Raw genomic sequence first — 18,314 nt, forward strand, 5'->3', positions numbered from 1 at the left:
CGGAGGATCGAAGCGGGGTCGGTGACGCCTCCAGAGACACGTCAGCCACACGGAAGCTCCGGTTGTTCCTCAGACAGCTGAGCTGCTAGTGAACCTGCTCTGAGAATCCGATTGTCAAAATGGGTAAGTAATCACACTGGCTTCTATTTGGCGAAACGTATTTCTTTGGTAACGCGCAAAAGTATCCATTAATTCAAAGATCCCTATGTGTGCAATGATCACCATCCTCCCGGTGGACCGGGGTCGTGGACTCCTGATCTGCTACCACTGATGCTAGCTGATGGATACAATGGCACTATTAACCTATTTCGATCAATTTGGACCTAATTTGTTCAAACTGTATATTTAAACGAACGCCCGTTTGGCCGTAATTGTATAAACACCATCAGCATGGGGCTGTGTGTACTGATGTCACATTTCCAGACAACCCCCCCGACCTGCTGAACCAGTCTGCCGGGCTAGTTGAAATTGATCCCGGGTCCTGTGCGGTGTGGAACCAGTCTGCCGGGCTGGTCCACACTGATCCCCGGTCCTGTGCGCTGTTGATCATGTGGTTCCTCTGGTAATGCGTGGCGCCCCGTCCCCTCCGCTGCGCTGCAGGTGGCTTCTTCTCCAGCCTGTTCTCCGGCCTGTTCGGTACCCGAGAAATGAGGATCCTCATCCTGGGGCTGGACGGCGCCGGGAAGACCACCATCCTCTACCGGCTGCAGGTCGGCGAGGTGGTCACCACCATCCCGAGTACGTAGCCCCGAGACCCGTTCCCACCCCGGCTCCTCCACACGTGTTTAGCAGAAGGTTGATAGTTGCCCTCAGTGTGGATCTGGAGCGGTTCATCATGTTTGGCAGAAAATGTGGGAGCTTTCTAAAGTGAAAAGATCCCCGCCTGACGTTTAACCCTGCGGTGGTCCCTCTCCTCAGCCATCGGCTTCAACGTGGAGACTGTCAGCTACAAGAACCTCAAGTTCCAGGTGTGGGACCTGGGAGGACAGACAAGCATCAGGTATGGAGGAGCGACGCTTGTTCACAAGTCCAGAGACTGCTAGGTTCCGAGGCCTTGTTGTGGGATTAACATGGGAAATGTAAAAACACCTGTGTAGCTGGTCACTGTCCCTCAATGTGTGTTTAAGCTTCACTGTAAATATTGATATTGACCTATCATAAAACAATTGCTTTTTTTTATGATGTCAAGGTCATTAAAAGCACGACCGCAGCGTCTTATCTTCCCAGTAACGCCAGTCTTAGCCAGTTTTCCACAAAGTCTCGACTGGGACAGGTAGAATCAGGCACCGCCTCTCGCTGTGGTTCTCTGGTACAGACTGTGGATGGTTTCCTGTTTCCTCTCCCTCTTCAAAGCTCTCTTCTTCCTCTACTCTCTCATTTGCATTCTGTTGAGCAGCTTGACTTGCCATTGAATGACCCACATCTAGTGACTCATACCTTCCTCCTCCTCCCTCCCCCCCCCCCCCCCCACACTCTAAGCCCATAACGTTATTGACCCACTTTATTGCTATTCTTATAGGGACTATTCTTAGTAATTTATATGTATTACTAAACTAAACTTTAATTTCACTCTAGTTGTGGTAAGTGGTATGTATTCCTATAGTAAACATTACTGTAGCGGTGATGTTTAGTACAGTAATACATATCACCAAATAGAGTTGTAGTGAGTGCTAAACGTCACCATAGCGGTTTGTTTAGCACAGTAATAACCATCACTAACTAGACCTGCAGTAAGTCCTAAACCTCACTGCTCACAGTGATGTCTGGATCCTGTCGCTCTGATTCTAAGGGGATGGTTTGATTTCTCAGGCCCTACTGGCGGTGCTACTACTCCAACACAGACGCGGTCATCTACGTGGTGGACAGCAGCGACCGGGACAGGATGGGCATCTCAAAGTCAGAGCTGGTGGCCATGCTAGAGGTGAGGGAACTCCCTTCTGCATCCAAGTCAACGGAGTCACTAACGGGCATCGCACTGCAATGTTGACCTCAATCTGCAGTCCAAGATTCATCTCTCAGTGGTGTTGCTCACAACGTTGCTACAGGCCGAAGTTTGTTACGTGTGTGTTTGTGGTGTGAACGTTAGAGGTATACTTTACAACTTTGAAGATATACGGTTACGTGGTTTAACGTTCTGTGGTCTTTGGTGTGTTCCTCAGGAGGAGGAGCTAAAGAAGGCCATCCTGGTGGTGTTCGCTAACAAGCAGGACATGGAGCAGGCCATGACCCCCACCGAGGTGGCCAACGCCCTGGGGCTGCCCTGCCTCAAGGACAGGAAATGGCAGATCTTCAAGACCTCGGCCACCAAGGGCACCGGCCTGGACGAGGCCATGGAATGGTAGGACCCCCTCCCATAATGCACCACAACAGACGGGCCCCTAAGGCCGGACATCTGGGTGGGTTTAATAATGCATGACTTCTGGTTCGCCACAATCGATTTTGAACTACCCGAGGTTCTTTCCCTGAGACCGCCTTTAGTAAACGTGCAGTCTTAAAACAGGAGCCTCGATAGATTTGTAATCTTAAAACATGCTGGTCAGTTTAGTCTCACGTCCACAGTGCCCAGGGGGAGATGTGTTTGGATGTTAACTACCGGAAATACTTCCTCATTCTCTAACCCTCTCTCCCCCCTCCCTCCGCAGGTTGGTGGAGTCCCTGAAGAGCCGGCAGTAGATGTCTGTGTGACCACCCCCCCCCATGCCTTCTCTGTACATACTCCGTGATCTTTGAACCCCCCACCCCCCCCTTGCTGTATAAAGCCTCCCGATTGGCCTTCCCCATGCCCCACCCAAAACGCCTTTCCACACACACCAGAGACTGAAGCGCCTTACTCCAGTCCTCCTGCCTCGGTCCGATGGTGGCCACGCTGGGGGACGTCGTTCGTGGGTCATCTGTGAACGGTTACGGGGCTGGTTTCACCGGGGGGGGGGGGGGGGGGGGGGGGGAGTATAACTTGTGTTTAAACCATGTGATTCGACTCTACTCCTCCACGCCGAGCAGACGACTCTTTCAGATGCTCTGTACGTTTGATTCCGTTACGGCCGCCAGACTTCGGAGAACCGTGGAACACCAGACGTGTAGCTTATGCCAACCCTTGACTATACATTCATACGTTCTGTTTGAGGTGAGGTGGTTTAGTCGAGCGACGGAGCGGTTCAAGTCAGCGGATGTTCACTGTTTTTCTTATCCCGAAGTATCCGCTATTGAAACTTGTGACCAAAACTACTGAAGATAAGGGGGGCTGACCAGCCCCCCCCCCATCCCCTCCCCCACTCCCCCTTTCTGTCTCAATCAGGCCCGTTAATACCTTTTGTGTTTCCACTATTTTTTTTAAGGGATGTTCTTTACAAGATAAAACTTTACCTGTTGAAATCCAGGATTGCATGTTAGTCATTTAGTTACTGAACACTAACTGTTGAAGAATTGTATACCCAAAGTTTTATGATTGCATATTTATATTTGCTTGTATACTGTAAATGATACATAGTAAAGACTGCTTTCAGTGATTGTACCATTTTGAAATCATTTTGCGTTCTTGATTGTGACATCAAACTGTTCATAACACTGCACGGCCATCATTTGAAAGGTTTTAATGTCAACATCCCTAAAAAGAGCCCAATAGTATCTGGTCAATTCAGCAGTGCTCTAATCAGCACAATATACAAAGCCACAGAAAAAGAGTTCCTGTCATGACAAACATGTAAAGAACATTAAGGGATCGTTTAAAATATTGCCGGGGAAGGCTCTGTCGCCGGGCAGACGTCGTCCATGTCGGTGCCAGTTTTTGTCCACAATCCTCCTTTTGTATGTTGGTCGCGCTTCAGATCCGATGTGGGTATTGGCTTCTTTTGTTCTCTCTGTGGCCCTACAAAGTGAACCAGACCCCAAAACACAGTCGACCGTTCGGTGTGGGGAGTGCAACGGCCAGGATGCTAGGTCCCCTTGTTCTAGTGTCTGTGAGCAATTCGGATGCTAACTTCCCAAGCATTGTTAGCGCAGCACGGCTAGGTTTTTGAGTGATTGGGTCCTGGGCTTCTTGGCCTTGTAGCCCGGCCTCATGACCTCGATCTTCCTTTTCCGGGCCTGGATCTTGTTCTTGTGTTTCTTCATCTTCTTCCTGGCTGCGAAATCGGGGTTTGTGACGGCCTGGAGAGAGGGGACAGGACAACGTGTTAACTCTAATCCTGGATACTGACCACATCCTGGGGTGGATTGGAATCCCTCCTGCGCCTTAATCTGTCGCAGAGTCATCATGCAAACAAACACGCCTTCCCAGAGAGGTATATTATTCAAACAGGTTCTTTAAAGACAAGCCTGTTAAGCAAATACCAACTAAACTCAACACTCCACAATGGAAACAATAGAAAGTACATTTAAGTTCTAAATGTACTTTCAACTGTGAGAAATGCAGTTCCACTCACAAGTAATTTCAGAAAAAGGTGAAGAGGTGGTCAACAGGCGTACCTGTAGCGCCCGCTGGCGTTTGCGTGCGGCTCGTCTCAAGGTGAACTCCTTCTGGACCCCGGAGAACGCCATGGAGAAGGTCTTCAGCCCCACCTGCTTCTTCAGCAGCTCGATCAGCTCCTGGGACAGGTTCTTCAGGATGGGGTCTGCGCACACACATACGTTCAATGAGCCACACGCGACACACTGTACAATCTCCTATCTTTTTTGCACGCGTCAATCAATGTAGGCTTCCATGAACATGACGGCCATCTCCTGCATTGACAGAGAGCCTACCAGTTGGTACAGTCCACTGGGTATGCTGGAAGGCTGATCTTTCTGGTATGTACCCCCCCCCGGGCCTCCCTGGTCCCTAGTGGACCTCCCTGGTCCTGTTCCAGGCGGCCCGGGCTGGGCTCCTCCCCTGTCGGCCTCACCTTGCTCTGCGTACGTGCTGTGCAGCTCGCGGAACAGCGGCTGGAGGATGGGCGTGAGGTACGGGGCCAGGCGCTCCGGGCCCAGGTCCATGGAGACGGCCCCCAGGAACTTGAACACGCACAGCCTCTGTAGGGGGAGAGAACGTGGGGGTCAGAGGTCTGCAAGTGAGCGAGTACATTTGTGAGTGAATGAACATGCTTGTAAGTGAGTGAGTAACTGATGGACTGACGGTGAGAAAGTGATTGATTCAAATTAAATAAATAAATACACCTTTTTGTGATCTAGAGTAAATGATTGAGGCATTGAGACTGAATAAATGGGTGATTAAGAGTGAAGGATTGGGTACCTTGAGGGGTATCTTGGGGGTGTTGGCCGCCTCCCTGCGGGCCATCAGCGACAGCTTCTTAATGATCCAGAGGAGGGAGGGGGGGCGGTCGTCCTGGTCCCCCTCCTCCACCTGCTTCTCCTCCCGCTCCACCTCCGCCTTCTCCAGCTCCGCCGCCCGCTGCTCCCTCGCCTCCCTCTCCTCTTCAGTCTCCTCAGCCTCCTCTTCCCCCTCACCTTCCTCCTTCTCCTTCACTTCCTCCTCCTCCTCTTCCTCCTTCTCTTCCTCCTCCTCCTCCTCCTCATTCTCCTCTTCCTCCCCTCCCTGAGCGGTGACCTCACCCTCTGGGACGGTGACCTCAGACTCGGGGGAGATGAGGTAGGTCGTCTTGGCAACGAAAATGAGGTTCTTGATGACCTGTGGGACAAGATGTCAGTCAAAGTCTGAAGTCCAATGAGGGGCATTGACCATCGGGGGCTTTCATGATTCCCTTCGGCCGCAAAAATACAATTAATATAAGAACACAAATGTCGAATGGTTGCCCACGGTTACCTGCTCTCCTGAAGATGCGTCCAGGAACTTTGAGAGGAGCTGGTGAGAGAAGGACAGGACACACTCCCTCATCTGGACACACACACACACACACACACACACGGACACACAGTTAATGTGAATATTTTATAGCAATGCTGAAAAATAAAAAAGTAAATAAAAAAATTTAAACCAGACACACACACACAGAGAGAGACAGAGAGACAGAGAGACAGACAGACAGACAGACAGACAGAGAGACAGACAGACAGACAGACAGACAGACAGACAGTACTTTATTGTCATTGCACATGTTACAGAGCAACGAAATTACCAGTTACATTCCGTTCAAGAAACATAAAAGACGGTGCGGGGAGACAGGACGGAGAGACTGTCAGGCGCTTGTTCGACAAGAAACATGCGGCCCGCGTCAGAGAAAAGAAGAAAAGAAAGAAAAGTTTAAAAAAGCTAAACAAGAGGGTGACGAGAAAAAAAAAAAAAGTCAATACCCCAAACTATGCTCCTTTAAGAAGGGCACAGTGTAGCTATTAGCAAAAAAACACCTCAACACATAAGCAACACATCAAAAACATCACAAACACATGTGGGAGGGGGGAAGGGAGTTGGGGAGGGGAGGTGTCACAGCTCAGACACCGGGAGGAGGACGCAGCCAACGGGCGCATCACATCACTCACGGCATACTGTACTGCAACGAGGGACGGGGAGGGGGAGGGAGTCCAGTAGGCGGTGAGTCCAGACAGACAGACAGACAGACAGACAGACAGACAGACAGACAGACAGACAGACCTTTCTGTCCAGCCGGGTGCAGAGGAAGGCCGTGGCGACGGGCAGCGGGGGCTCCGCCTCCCCCTCCTCCCTCCACATCTCGACCAGCCCCTGGGGTGCCTGGGAGGCGAACAGCTGTCCGAACAGCTGGGACGCCGTGAGCCAGACCCAGGAGTGGGGGTAGCGCAGGTGGGCCTCGATGTGGCCTGCAGGGGGCGCCACAGAGGAGGAAGCGGTCAGTGTTTAAATGCGGCAGGATTGTTGACTTTACTTCTTTCAATGACATTTATTGAGATTGATTGGTCGCTATCGAAGGGTTCATGTGTTGGTTCTTTGTGTGTGCCTATTTGTGTGTATGTGTGTGTGCCTGTGTACGTGTGCCTGTGCGTGTGACTTACGCCAGATGTTGTCCAGCGTGTCGCGCGGCTTGCAGAGCTCCAGCAGGTGGCAGTGTTGGATGAGCTTGGTGACCAGCGTCAGGTAGCTGAACAGCAGCCGGTCAGCCCCCTTCTCCGTCTCCTCCTCCTCCATCTGCACACACACACACACACACACGCACACGCACACGCACACACAGTAATATTAGGGTAAAAATACAAACAACCCAAAACATCTGGATCATCCTTTGGCCGTAACCACGACAACTCACGTCCTCGTAGTTGTCGGGGTGGATGGCCTTCTCGATGATGGGGAGCAGGTCGTCAAGGCGACGGGCGAAGTTGTCCCCCTCCACCTCCACAAACAAGCCGCATACCTGCGCCCCGAGACGGCGAAGGTTGGCCTGGAGGGTGGAGGTGAGGAGAGGGCAAAGGTCAAGTTGGGTTCTGGCGCAGATTGGCTGCGACACACTGGTGGTGGTTATTGAGGTCCCCCCTTCACTGTAAAGCGCTTCGGCGACTTGAAAAGTGCTACATAAATTCAATAATTATTATTATTACTATGATTATTATTATTAGTAGTAGTACTTTCATGGATTATATTAGATTACTGTAGTGGATTAAATTCCATACAAAACATAAACTATGTCAGAGAAGTTGAATTTTTATAATCCATGTTGGGAGAGTCCCTCCCTGCATGGGACCCCTCCACAGTGCAGTGCCAGGGAACCGACCCCAGCTCCTGGTGCCTCAAAGGGGCCCTATTATACCACCAGGTGTGGGTGTGGTTAGCTGATACAAACAGTTTTTGAGGTTCGGCCATCAAATTCTGCCATCACAAGTGGGCGTGTCCACCCGGAGGTGTGCTGGATAGACCAGCCTACCAGCCTACCCAGTGGACTGTAGCAAACGTCACTCATCTATCCAGCACAGATTTAGGTGGACACGCCCACTGGTGTCGTCAAAAGAAGCCGATCTTCAAAACGGCTTGTAGCGGCTAAACACACTCACACCTGGTGGTGTAATACATCACCTTTAAGGGTTATCTGCAGCATGTGAGCGGTTGGTTATCTCGGTGGCAGGGCACTGAGAACCTCCCGTGAGGGACCTACCTTCTCCGCAGCCATCCAGGTCTGCACCAGGGAGTAGAGGGCGTTCTGCTGGGTGAGGTCCAGCCGGGACAGCAGCACCTTGATGTCCAGGGCGGCCATCTTCTTACACGAGGCCGAGTCGTCGTTGAGCATCACCAGCGCCAGGGGGGCCAGGAACAGCCCGCTGTGCTTGGTCAGCATGTCCTACACACACACACACACACACACACACACACAGCCACAGGCCGTCAGAACCAGGAGCACACCAGGAGAAAACCAGGACCACTCCATCAACACCTGGTCGACAGCACCAGGACCAAACCAGGACCCAACCACAACCACACCATTTACACCTGGCCGTCATCCCCAGGTTTGAAGAGGCTCCCCAGGTATGGAGAGGTTCCTCAGGTATAAGGAGGTACCGGCATGCGTTTGTGTTATCCTGGTCCCTCGGGTTAGGAGGTACCAGGTGTGACCGTGCTGGTACCTGAGGGAAGGTCTGGAAGATGTACTCGAGCATCTCCAGGGCGACCAGCCGCCCGGTGTCGTGCTCGTAGCTCAGCTGGGCCACGATGAACTCCAGGTGGCTGCTCAGCTTCTTCCCCAGGGGGTAGTCCAGCAGGTACTTCTGGTAGATCTGCTCAAGGGCACAGCGGCAGCCGTCATCAGAGTTGGGCCTTAAAGCAGACATCACTTGCCGACTACTGTTACATGGGGTGTGTGTGTGTGTGTGTGTGTGTGTGTGTGTGTGTGTGTGTGTGTGTGTGTGTGTGTGTGTGTGTGTAGAGAGAGTGAGATATATATAGTGAGACAGAAATAGTGAGACAGAGTGGGTGTGTGTGTGTATGTTCGTACCTGTCTGGAGTGCATCCTGACCACCGAGTTGCCGTTGGATACGGCCAGCTTGGCCACTTTGGACATCAGCTGCTCCATCTCCGGTACTACCAGCTTCCTGGAAAGGATAGCCTGAAGAACCAAGAACCAGGAGGTTAATACACACACACGCACAACTACAACACACTCATTGTGCTCTAGAAAACACACACACACAATGCTCTAGAACCTGGCTCCTTCACCAGAGGTTAACTCACACAGACACTGATCTAGAACACACTTTTACTGCTCTAGAAGACACACATGCTGCTCTAGAACCTGGCTCCTTCACTAGAGGTTAACTCACACACACTGCCTCACCGTCCTTGTGGAGGGAGGCTATGGAGGCTACGAGAGATGAACTCAAGAAGCACCGAGAGGAGAGGAGAGGAGAGGAGAGGAGAGGAGAGGAGAGGAGAGGAGAGGAGAGGAGAGGAGAGGAGAGGGGGGAGGAGGACAGGAGAGAGGAGAGAGGAGAGAGGAGAGAGGAGGAGAGGAGAGGAGAGGGGGGAGAGGAGAGGAGAGGAGGGAGAGAGCACCTTGAGCAGGCTGAAGGCCGTGGCCTGCCGGGACTGGTCGTAGATGTCCTCCTCTGCGTAGCCCAGCAGCACCTGAAGCTGGGTGTCTGAGATCTTACTGGTCTTCACACTCTTCACCAGCACCGTGATGCACTGGGTGGGGGGAGAGAGTGAGACAACCGTCAATATCAGAAACGTGATCAAAGATCCTTAGTGTGGGTGCCTCATGCGTCTCCCGTGGGCCGGTGTGGACCAGTACCCTGAAGCAGCTCTGGACCAGCTGGTAGTTCTCCCCGCTGGCCGCGCCGGCCTTGGAGTAGTCCTTGAGCAGCAGGAAGAGCTGCTGGTTCAACTGGGAGGAGCTCTCCTTCACCGCGGGCAGCGGCAGCCTCAGCAGCCACGTCAGGGTGATCATGGCCTCCGTGGTCACCTGGGCAACCGGGAGAGTTACACTACATTAACACACTGCTGTCATCACGTCAGGGAGGTCATGACCTCCGTGGTCACCTGGGCAACCAGCAGGAGCAACGGGAGGAGAGGGAGGAGGGAGGAGGGAGAAGGGAAGGAATAATCAAAGGAATTCATGAATTTAGGAAGGAAGGATGGAAAAGAAGGGATAGGTGACGTAGGAAATGAAGGAAGGAGTGAGGGAAGGAAAGAATGAATGGAAGTATGAATGAAGGAGGGAAGTAAGCCAGTAAGGGAGGAGAGAATGGACGGAAAGAAGGATGGAAGGAAAGTAAGAATGGAAGGAATGAAGGAAAGCAGAGGTGACGGATGGAAGGGAGAAGTAATATAAATCCAGGATGAAGGAATCCACACATGAATACACGAAGAAAGGAAGAGTAGGAATGGATGGATGGTCAAAATGAAGAAAGAGGAAAGATAGTGGAAGGAAAACCAAGGAAGAATGGAACAAAGAGAGGATAAGAAGGAACACATGACAAAGGGAGAAATTCGGACCCGGTTGTAGGGGTAGAAATGGGATTGGGCCTAAGGCCCAATCCCATTTCTACCCTTTACCCCTTCAAAACAAGGGGGAGGGGTAAGGGGAAGGGCTAAGGGGTAGAAATGGGATTGGGCCTTAGTCAAACCCACCTTGACGTGCATGGAGGTGAGACACTCCAGCAGGAGGGGAACGAACGGGTCGAGCATCTGCAGCACGGCGGGCTCAGTGGAGGAGACCTTCCCACTCCTCAGGCTCTGGTACAGGAGCTGGGACACACACACACACACACACACACACACACACACACACACACACACACACACACACACACACACACACACACACACACACACACACACACACACACACACACACACACACACGTTAACACTCAAACAGCAGTGCGGAGGTGTGTGCTGGGGTCTAGCCGGTGGCTCCAGGCCTCACCTTCAGCCCCGTGTCCACCAGGATGTAGAGGTTGGTGTGGCTGCTGACCGCCGCCTTCCTCACCCCCCGGGTGGGGGTGGGCAGGAGGAGCAGGCAGCTGGGAGGGGGGAGGCGCGGGTCCAGGGGGGGCAGGGTGCAGGCCTTTTCTCTGCATGACGGGAGAGAGAGAGAGGGAGAGAGAGTCATGTAAATCTCCCCTTGTTGTTCCCTAGTTGTTGGCTTTCTCTTCCAAAGTCGTTGACGTTTTGAATATTTAATATACTGCTCGCACACTGGATTGTGCATCTTTAGTTAAATCTACTTTGACTTCATGTTCCTGTCGGTGTGTGGGTGTGTGCGCATGCCTGATCTAGTCTATGTGGGTGTCTGTGCCCCTGTAAGTGTGCGTGTTCCCCTGTGTGTGTTCCCTGTGTGTTTGCCCCTGTGTGTGTGTGTGTTTGCCTGTGTGTGTGTGCGTGTGTTTTCCTGTGTTTGCCTGTGTGTGTGTGTGTGTGTGTGTGTGTGTGTGTGTGTGTGTGTGTGTGTGTGTGTGTGTGTGTGTTCTGTACCGGTCCCTCTGTGTGAGCAGGGGCAGGCTCTGGCTGACCAGGGCGTGGCTCAGCAGCAGGATGTCCTGGTGGTCGACGCCCTGATTGGCCAGCAGGCCGACCACCATCCTGCGCATCACGTCGCCCACCTTCAGGCACACCTTCACGCTGGACGACGCCTCCAGGATCTACCAATCACAGAGCAGCAGGTGGCGTTGTCATGACACCACTGTAGTAGACTGACACCAGTGGTCAGGTCCCAGTAGAACCATCCCAGTAGTGGTGTACTGCCTGTAATGTACTGTACTGGTGTCTCATATGGTGGGCCGCTCGCTTCAGTGTTAGTTAGTTTAGGGTTAGTCACTCAATAGTCAACAGTTTACTCTTCATTCCTACCCGTCATGATGGATACTTCTTAATGATTGAAAAGATTGATTTTTTTCGAGGTTGCGTTGCTTTTAGCTTTTTTGTTTCTCTTTTGAATTGCTTAATACTTCTTTAGCTAATGTTTCCTGCATCTTATTATCATATCTCTTATCCTACCTTAGAATAACCCTTCTAGCATTGGCACCCGTTTAAAAAATAAAGTTACATTATAGTAAAACGAGAGCTCAAGCTATCCCATACAGGAGAAAGAATAGCCACTGCAATCGTTGTTCCTGACTGACAAATCGAAACCAATTGCAAAACCTCAAGAGCTGGGATTGGCCCGCGAGTGTCTTGGCCCCGCCCCCTCACCTCTTTGAGTGGCAGGATGAGCTGAGTGATGCGCTTCTTGCCGCAGTACTGGCCCACCAGCTCGTAGGACATCATGCTCTTGCTGTGGCGCGCCTCCATCAGCTTGGACACGATGCCCTTCACCTCCTTCTCCTCCGACAGGTCCCCGAACAGCTCGTTGTTGAAGATCTGCAGAGGACAGCTCGTTAAAAGACCTCCCGGCACAGACCTCCTCAGAGGCGTCGTCATGACGACTAACGAGCGTGGGAGCGTGGACTCATAACGCTGGTGACGGTTCTGCTGCTGCAGCGGTCTCATCTTCACTAGTGTAGGCTTCTGCCCACCCTGGGACATACGGGAGCAGACCCATCATGAGGGCTATGAGGGACGCCTGCGTCAGTACACACACACACACACACTGCTGTACGTACCTCCAGCAGCAGGGGGATGCAGTGGTCTATCTGTCCGGACTTCATGGTGGGACAGAGGGCGGCCAGCAGCTGGTAGACCGTGTAGGTCAGCACATGGACCTACAGACACACAACATCCCCATGGTTACACCACACACGGACCGAGAGACACACAACATCACCATGGTTACACCACACATGGGCAGAGAGACACACAACCTCACAACGTTACACCACCCTACCCAGGGTACTCCTTCCTCCTCTATTTGGGGACATTCATGGGCTACACATTCATTCAGTTCTAGGGCCGATGGTAAGTGTTGTAGCGATAGGTGAGGGATGCATCAGGAATTGTCAACATCTACCTGCTATTAGTTTATTCATATATGGCGATTCAAAATGAAATCCATTCTAATGAACACAAGTGTGTGTGCCTGTGTGTGTATGTGTGTGTGTGTGTGTGTAGTGTGTACGTGTGAGTGCGCGCCTGTGTGTGTGCGCCTGTGTGTGTGTCTGTGTGTGCGCCTGTGTGTGTGTGTCTGTGTGTGCACCTGTGTGCCTGTGTGTGTGTCTGTGTGTACTTCTGTGTGTGTGTGTGTGTGTGTTACCTGGTAGCCCCTGTTGAGGACCGACTGCATCTCGGTCAGCAGGTAGAGCAGGTAGCGCGGCCCCAGGGTCTGGATCATCTTCACCAGCGTGCCGCGCACCACCTCACGCACCTCCTCGTAGCGGTTCCTCAGCAGCACACACACCTTCAGCAGGATGCTGCACGCACACACACACACACACACACACACACACACACACACACACACACACACACACACACACACACACATTAATAAGTTAAAAACATATATGTATCATGTATATTATATGTATGTATATATATATATATATATATATATAAATCTTCCAGATGGTCACTTAAATGCTTAACTTTGAAGTTGCTTTGGATAAGATTGTCGGCTAATTCAGTGGTTTTCAAAGTACCATACACAGTGCTGTACATGGAAAAAAGTGAATGGACTTATTTCGCGCTCTTCCAACCAGTGGCCACTCGGAGCCACACATTCTCACACCGAGGGCGGAGTCCACCATGCAAGGCGACCCTAGTCTCCCTACCCGGGCAGGTTGGCCTCCATGACGTGCTTGGGCAGGGTGTTGAGCAGCTTCACCATGGCGAAGGCCAGGGGGATGCGGACCACCTCCTCCTCCTGGAACTCCTTCGACTTCACCGACTTGTGCTGGTCGTCTTGCTTCACCTGCAGCACACACACACACGCACAGACACACACACACACACACAATTTAATTGAAGAGCGTGCACACGTGTTTGTCTGCGTATGCATGTGCATGCATGTGTGTGTCTCAATGAGGATGAGGAGTGTGTGTGTGTTTCCATGGTGATGTATGTGTGTGTCTCCATGGAGACACACACATACGAAGAGAGAGATTAAAGGGCACCAGTTGAGGAACTAGCAGATGGCTGTGTGTGTGTGTGTGTGTGTGTGTGTGTGTGTGTGTGTGTGTGTGTGTGTGTGTGTGTGTGTGTGTGTGTGTGTGTGTGTGTGTGTGTGTGTCTCCATGGGGATGAGGACTGTGTGTACCTTGGCGGTGAGGCATTTGTGCAGCCTGGGCAGGATGTTGGTCTGGACCGACTTGTGGATGTTCCTGATGAGCGACTCCAGCTCCGCCTTGTTCTTCGGCAGGCCGCTGGCCACCGGGTCAACCCGCGCCTCCTTCTTTTTCTTGGGCTTCGCCGCGGCAACCGCCTCGTCATCCTCCTCGTCGCTGTCGTCGTCGTCCTCCTCATCCGTCTCCATGGCGACGTCGCCCGCCTCCGCCTTGCCGTCCGTCTCCATGGCGACCTCCTCGTCCTCGACGGCGGCGGCGGTCTCCTGGCCGTCACTCTGAGCCGCGGCTGCGGCTGCGGCTGCGGCTGCGGCTCTCTCCGCTGGAAGGGAGGAGAGGAGGACCAATGAGCGACGGGGAAACGGTCACCATGCCGACTCAAAGACAATGAAACTACAGGCTGCCACAAACTTATTTGGATCATATGAAATTGGAGGTGCAATCTTAAGGGATTGAGAAGAGGGGAAGAGAGATGGGAAGGAGAGTGAGAGCGACAGAAGGACAGACAGACAGACAGACAGACAGACAGACAGACAGACAGACAGACAGACAGACAGACAGACACAGACAGCGAGAGGGAGAACGTTGCAGGGTTCCTACCTTCTCTGGCCTTGGCCGCCTCCATCTCTTTAGTGAGGGTCTTGTGCTCAAAGTGGAAGGCCTCCAACACCGTGACCAACAGACTACAGAGACACAGAGCATACGGTCAGAGACGGGGAGGGGATTCAACTCCTTCTCGCTGCCGTTGTAAGTCTGCCTCTTCACAGCGATCATCCCTTGCGTTTGGAAATACAGTTGTAACAGCAACACATTTTATGATCTACATTTAAAATATAAAACACCAACAAGCGCTTTCCAACCCGCCTCCTCCACCGTCGCTACGAGGTACAAAACCGACTTGCATGCAAATCCACACGGATGAATGAACCCATGAATGTCTGCGCGTCTACCTGACAGCCAGCTTCTGCTCCGACCCGCCCGTCTGCAGGACGTGGATGAACTGCCTCAGGTAGTACAGGTACTTGGACCAGGTGAGCTTACTGCACACCGCCGCCACCATCTCCGTCCCTGCAGAGGTCATGGCCTCATGCTGAGCGCACACACACACACACACACACCACGCAAATAAATACATTGAATGATTTCAAATGATATTTAAATTACAATATAAAATACTATGAAATAATAAACAGACACAGAAAACGAAACAGACAGACAAATAAGACGGACAGACATGTTGAGAGTGTTGACAGATGGAGAAACAGCCAGACAGGCAGCCAGCCAGTACCTTGATCATGTCGGGGTCGAACAGGGCGGTCATGGTGTAGGGCATGATGTAGCTCTGCAGGGAGCGCGATGACATCACCACCACCCCGTCACTCAGCTGCTTGGCCAGCTTCCTGAGGGCCCGCCCCCGCCGGTGGATCTACACACACACACACACACACAATGTTAGTGAGTGAGTGAGAGATATTGAGGATTCAAACCTGACTTATCTTAATGTGTACATTTATTTTGATAAACTAATAAATTGATTTTCCTGCGTATGCCATGTAGAGTATCAATATCCAAAAATGCATCCATCCCAATTAATTAATTATAAAAAAAATCATCTGACCAATGAGATCCCTCAGCTCAGCTCAGAACAGGCTAGCCCCACGGTCCATCCATTTCCTGTTTCCTGTTTACCTGGATGTGCTTCATGTGCTCGAAGAAGTCCGACTCGGGGTCGTTGTAGTCGGTGAGCTGCACCAGCTCCCTGAACTCGGCCTTGGTGGGGAAGGTCTTCACCAGGCAGGCCAGGATGGTGGTGTACTCGTGACGCACCGTCTGAGAGGAGTGAGGAGGCACAGGGAGGGGTGAGACATAGGGAGTGAGGAGGCACAGGGAGGGGGGAGACATAGGGAGTGAGGAGGCACAGGGAGGGGGGAGACATAGGGAGTGAGGAGGCACAGGGAGGGGGGAGACATAGGGAGTGAGGAGGCACAGGGAGGGGGGAGACATAGGGAGTGAGGAGGCACAGGCTGTGTGAGTGAGTGAGTGAGTGAGTGAGTGAGTGAGTGAGTGAGTGAGTGAGTGAGTGAGTGAGTGAGTGAGTGAGTGAGTGTGTGAGTGAGTGAGTGAGTGAGTGAGTGAGTGAGTGAGTGAGTGGTCCTACGTCGGCCTTGCTGCGGAGCCCCTTGTGCACGGCCTCCAGGAGGGTCTTCTGCACCACCTCCTTGTAGGTCTCGTCTTTGCCCAGGGCCGCCAGCTGGGCGATCAGGGCCATCATACACAGGGTGGCGTTGTCCGACAGGGACATGTCCGACAGCTGGGAGGAGGAGGAGGAGGAGGAAGAGGAGGGTTAGCAGACTCAGAAATGTATTGACTGTTAAGCCCAATTGAATTGAATGGAAAAAGGAAAAAGGGATTAAACTCCAGGTCTACCTCGTTCTAATAATTGTATGATAGTTATTCATAATTTGATACACAGCTTTTTTCCTTCCATTTCATCTATGATTGAACACATTGGATTATTTTACACAAATGCAATACAACACAAAGTAAATGCAGAAAAACATAACATTTCCACTAAATCAACTTTTTACCAAAATAAGAAAGCATCATAAGATCTCTGGTATGTTTTGAGGTCTCCGTGCCGTGGAGGAGGTGACGGGGCAGGTGACGGGTCAGGCCTCACCTCGTAGGTGTAGAAGCAGTTGTTGAGGATGGTGTTGATGTAGGGCATGTCGAGCTCCGTCATGGCCTCGATGCGGCGCGTGGCGTCCTGGAAGGCGATCAGACGCACGTCGAAGTGGATCTCGTCCAGGTGGCGGCTGTCGAAGGCGTTGAGCTGAGCAGGAGGGAGACGTGATGGTGGACAGTTAGTGTCTAGTCTCTGAGTGGAATAATGAATTAAAGCTATGGAGGGTATAACACTATATATGAATATAACTTAACATGTCACAGACATGTAATATATTCCATCGTCTAACCCTATAACGGGTAAGAAGTGTATTTAATGAAGTGTGTGCGTGTGTGTGCGTTTGTACCTTGGCAGTTACGTCCGTGATATAATCCAGAGAAGGCTCCATTTCCGAAAGAGTCTGAAAGCAGAACAAACACAAAGATCCCATTATGCTACAGAGCCATGACAGTCGACAAGTAGTTCTGAAAATGGGGCAGTTGCCCATCAATTGAGATCCATGATATCCCCAACGAGTGTGTAGCAGCTCCCATAGGTCAACGCATAACAAACTGTCCTGTCTAGGCAGCTTGCTCCACAAACAAACTCATCCACAAGGTTCGATCACGTGTGAAGATATCACTGTGCATGCTCACGGAGGTAAGAGACGGAGGAGCGAATGAAGTCAGTATTCTGCGTGACGAGAGCGGCTGCGTTGCAGGCAGTGTGAGTGAGTGCAGGGCAACCTTTCAATAAGTCACATCAGTTAGTGTAGGATCCCCGATACAATAAATTAGAACGCAGCCTAAGCATTCACTTCTGAATCCAATTGAAGTTCCTGGTTGTACGAATTGTAAGAAGCTGAGAACTGGACACAAGTTTCACTTTCATTTAAAGAACAGATTTTCCGGTAGTTAACCCATTAATAACAAAGGAGGGTGAAGCAGCGAGATGTTTGCTAAAGGGCCTGCTCTCTGGTGTCAGGTCTCTGGTATGAAGGTGGTGTTGGTGGGTGGGTCTCTGGTCTCTGGTATGGGGGTGGTGTTGGTGGGTGGGTCTCTGGTCTCTGGTATGGAGGTGGTGTTGGTGGGTGGGTCTCTGGTCTCTGGTATGGGGGTGGTGTTGGTGGGTGGGTCTCTGGTCTCTGGTATGGAGGTGGTGTTGGTGGGTGGGTCTCTGGTCTCTGGTATGGAGGGGGTGTTGGTGGGTGGGTCTCTGGTCTCTGGTATGGGGGTGGTGTTGGTGGGTGAGGCCGGTACCAGGAAGGTCTTGGTGAGGGCCATGCGGGGCAGCTTGTTCATGATGATGGAGAACAGCTTGCTGAGCGGGGCCAGGAACTCTGAGGGATCCAGACACCTCCTCAACAGGTTCTGCACCGTGGCCAGGATGTCCATCTCCGTATCCTGAAGACACACGAAAATATGTTATAACCGTTTTATTATTTAGATAATAGTGATATATTTCCTGCTTGCCTTTCAATTACCCGACATGTCACAAAATATATTTACTAAACTGAAGCTTTAGTTCTTATGCTTTAATGCCCCCTCTATACATTATGAATTTTGAATAGAATGGTTTCCCA

At 51.7% G+C, this 18,314-nt stretch overlaps 2 protein-coding genes across 3 annotated transcripts in view; one reads left to right on the forward strand and one right to left on the reverse strand.

Moving 5' to 3' along the window:
• The first annotated feature begins 2 nt into the window (after positions 1-2).
• Positions 3-3,894, forward strand: arl1 (ADP-ribosylation factor-like 1). Its single transcript, XM_056578401.1, has 6 exons — positions 3-123; positions 601-738; positions 919-1,000; positions 1,810-1,921; positions 2,160-2,338; positions 2,643-3,894. The coding sequence occupies exons 1-6, from the start codon at positions 120-122 to the stop codon at positions 2,671-2,673; spliced, it is 546 nt and encodes a 181-aa protein (XP_056434376.1). The 5' UTR covers positions 3-119; the 3' UTR covers positions 2,674-3,894.
• The window catches only part of utp20 (UTP20 small subunit processome component), a 34,654-nt gene continuing 19,777 nt past the window's right edge, over positions 3,438-18,314 (reverse strand). For both annotated transcript variants that reach the window (XM_056578400.1, XM_056578399.1), the window contains exons 33-61: positions 17,992-18,135; positions 17,100-17,153; positions 16,748-16,900; positions 16,226-16,378; positions 15,757-15,897; positions 15,356-15,493; positions 15,018-15,157; positions 14,668-14,750; positions 14,043-14,389; positions 13,558-13,697; positions 13,041-13,197; positions 12,454-12,552; positions 12,044-12,211; positions 11,327-11,493; positions 10,779-10,926; positions 10,481-10,597; positions 9,642-9,812; positions 9,404-9,535; positions 8,847-8,957; positions 8,479-8,628; positions 8,013-8,195; positions 7,173-7,304; positions 6,922-7,054; positions 6,545-6,729; positions 5,759-5,830; positions 5,228-5,623; positions 4,881-5,007; positions 4,465-4,610; positions 3,438-4,146 (exon numbers count right to left, since the gene is read on the reverse strand). In XM_056578400.1, the coding sequence (XP_056434375.1) occupies positions 3,991-4,146; positions 4,465-4,610; positions 4,881-5,007; positions 5,228-5,623; positions 5,759-5,830; positions 6,545-6,729; positions 6,922-7,054; positions 7,173-7,304; positions 8,013-8,195; positions 8,479-8,628; positions 8,847-8,957; positions 9,404-9,535; positions 9,642-9,812; positions 10,481-10,597; positions 10,779-10,926; positions 11,327-11,493; positions 12,044-12,211; positions 12,454-12,552; positions 13,041-13,197; positions 13,558-13,697; positions 14,043-14,389; positions 14,668-14,750; positions 15,018-15,157; positions 15,356-15,493; positions 15,757-15,897; positions 16,226-16,378; positions 16,748-16,900; positions 17,100-17,153; positions 17,992-18,135 (4,443 nt within the window). In that variant the 3' untranslated portion in view covers positions 3,438-3,990. The remainder of the gene's footprint in view (positions 4,147-4,464; positions 4,611-4,880; positions 5,008-5,227; positions 5,624-5,758; positions 5,831-6,544; positions 6,730-6,921; positions 7,055-7,172; positions 7,305-8,012; positions 8,196-8,478; positions 8,629-8,846; positions 8,958-9,403; positions 9,536-9,641; positions 9,813-10,480; positions 10,598-10,778; positions 10,927-11,326; positions 11,494-12,043; positions 12,212-12,453; positions 12,553-13,040; positions 13,198-13,557; positions 13,698-14,042; positions 14,390-14,667; positions 14,751-15,017; positions 15,158-15,355; positions 15,494-15,756; positions 15,898-16,225; positions 16,379-16,747; positions 16,901-17,099; positions 17,154-17,991; positions 18,136-18,314) is intronic.

Source organism: Gadus chalcogrammus, chromosome 19 (genome assembly GCF_026213295.1).
Source record: "Gadus chalcogrammus isolate NIFS_2021 chromosome 19, NIFS_Gcha_1.0, whole genome shotgun sequence".
NCBI lineage: Eukaryota > Metazoa > Chordata > Actinopteri > Gadiformes > Gadidae > Gadus > Gadus chalcogrammus.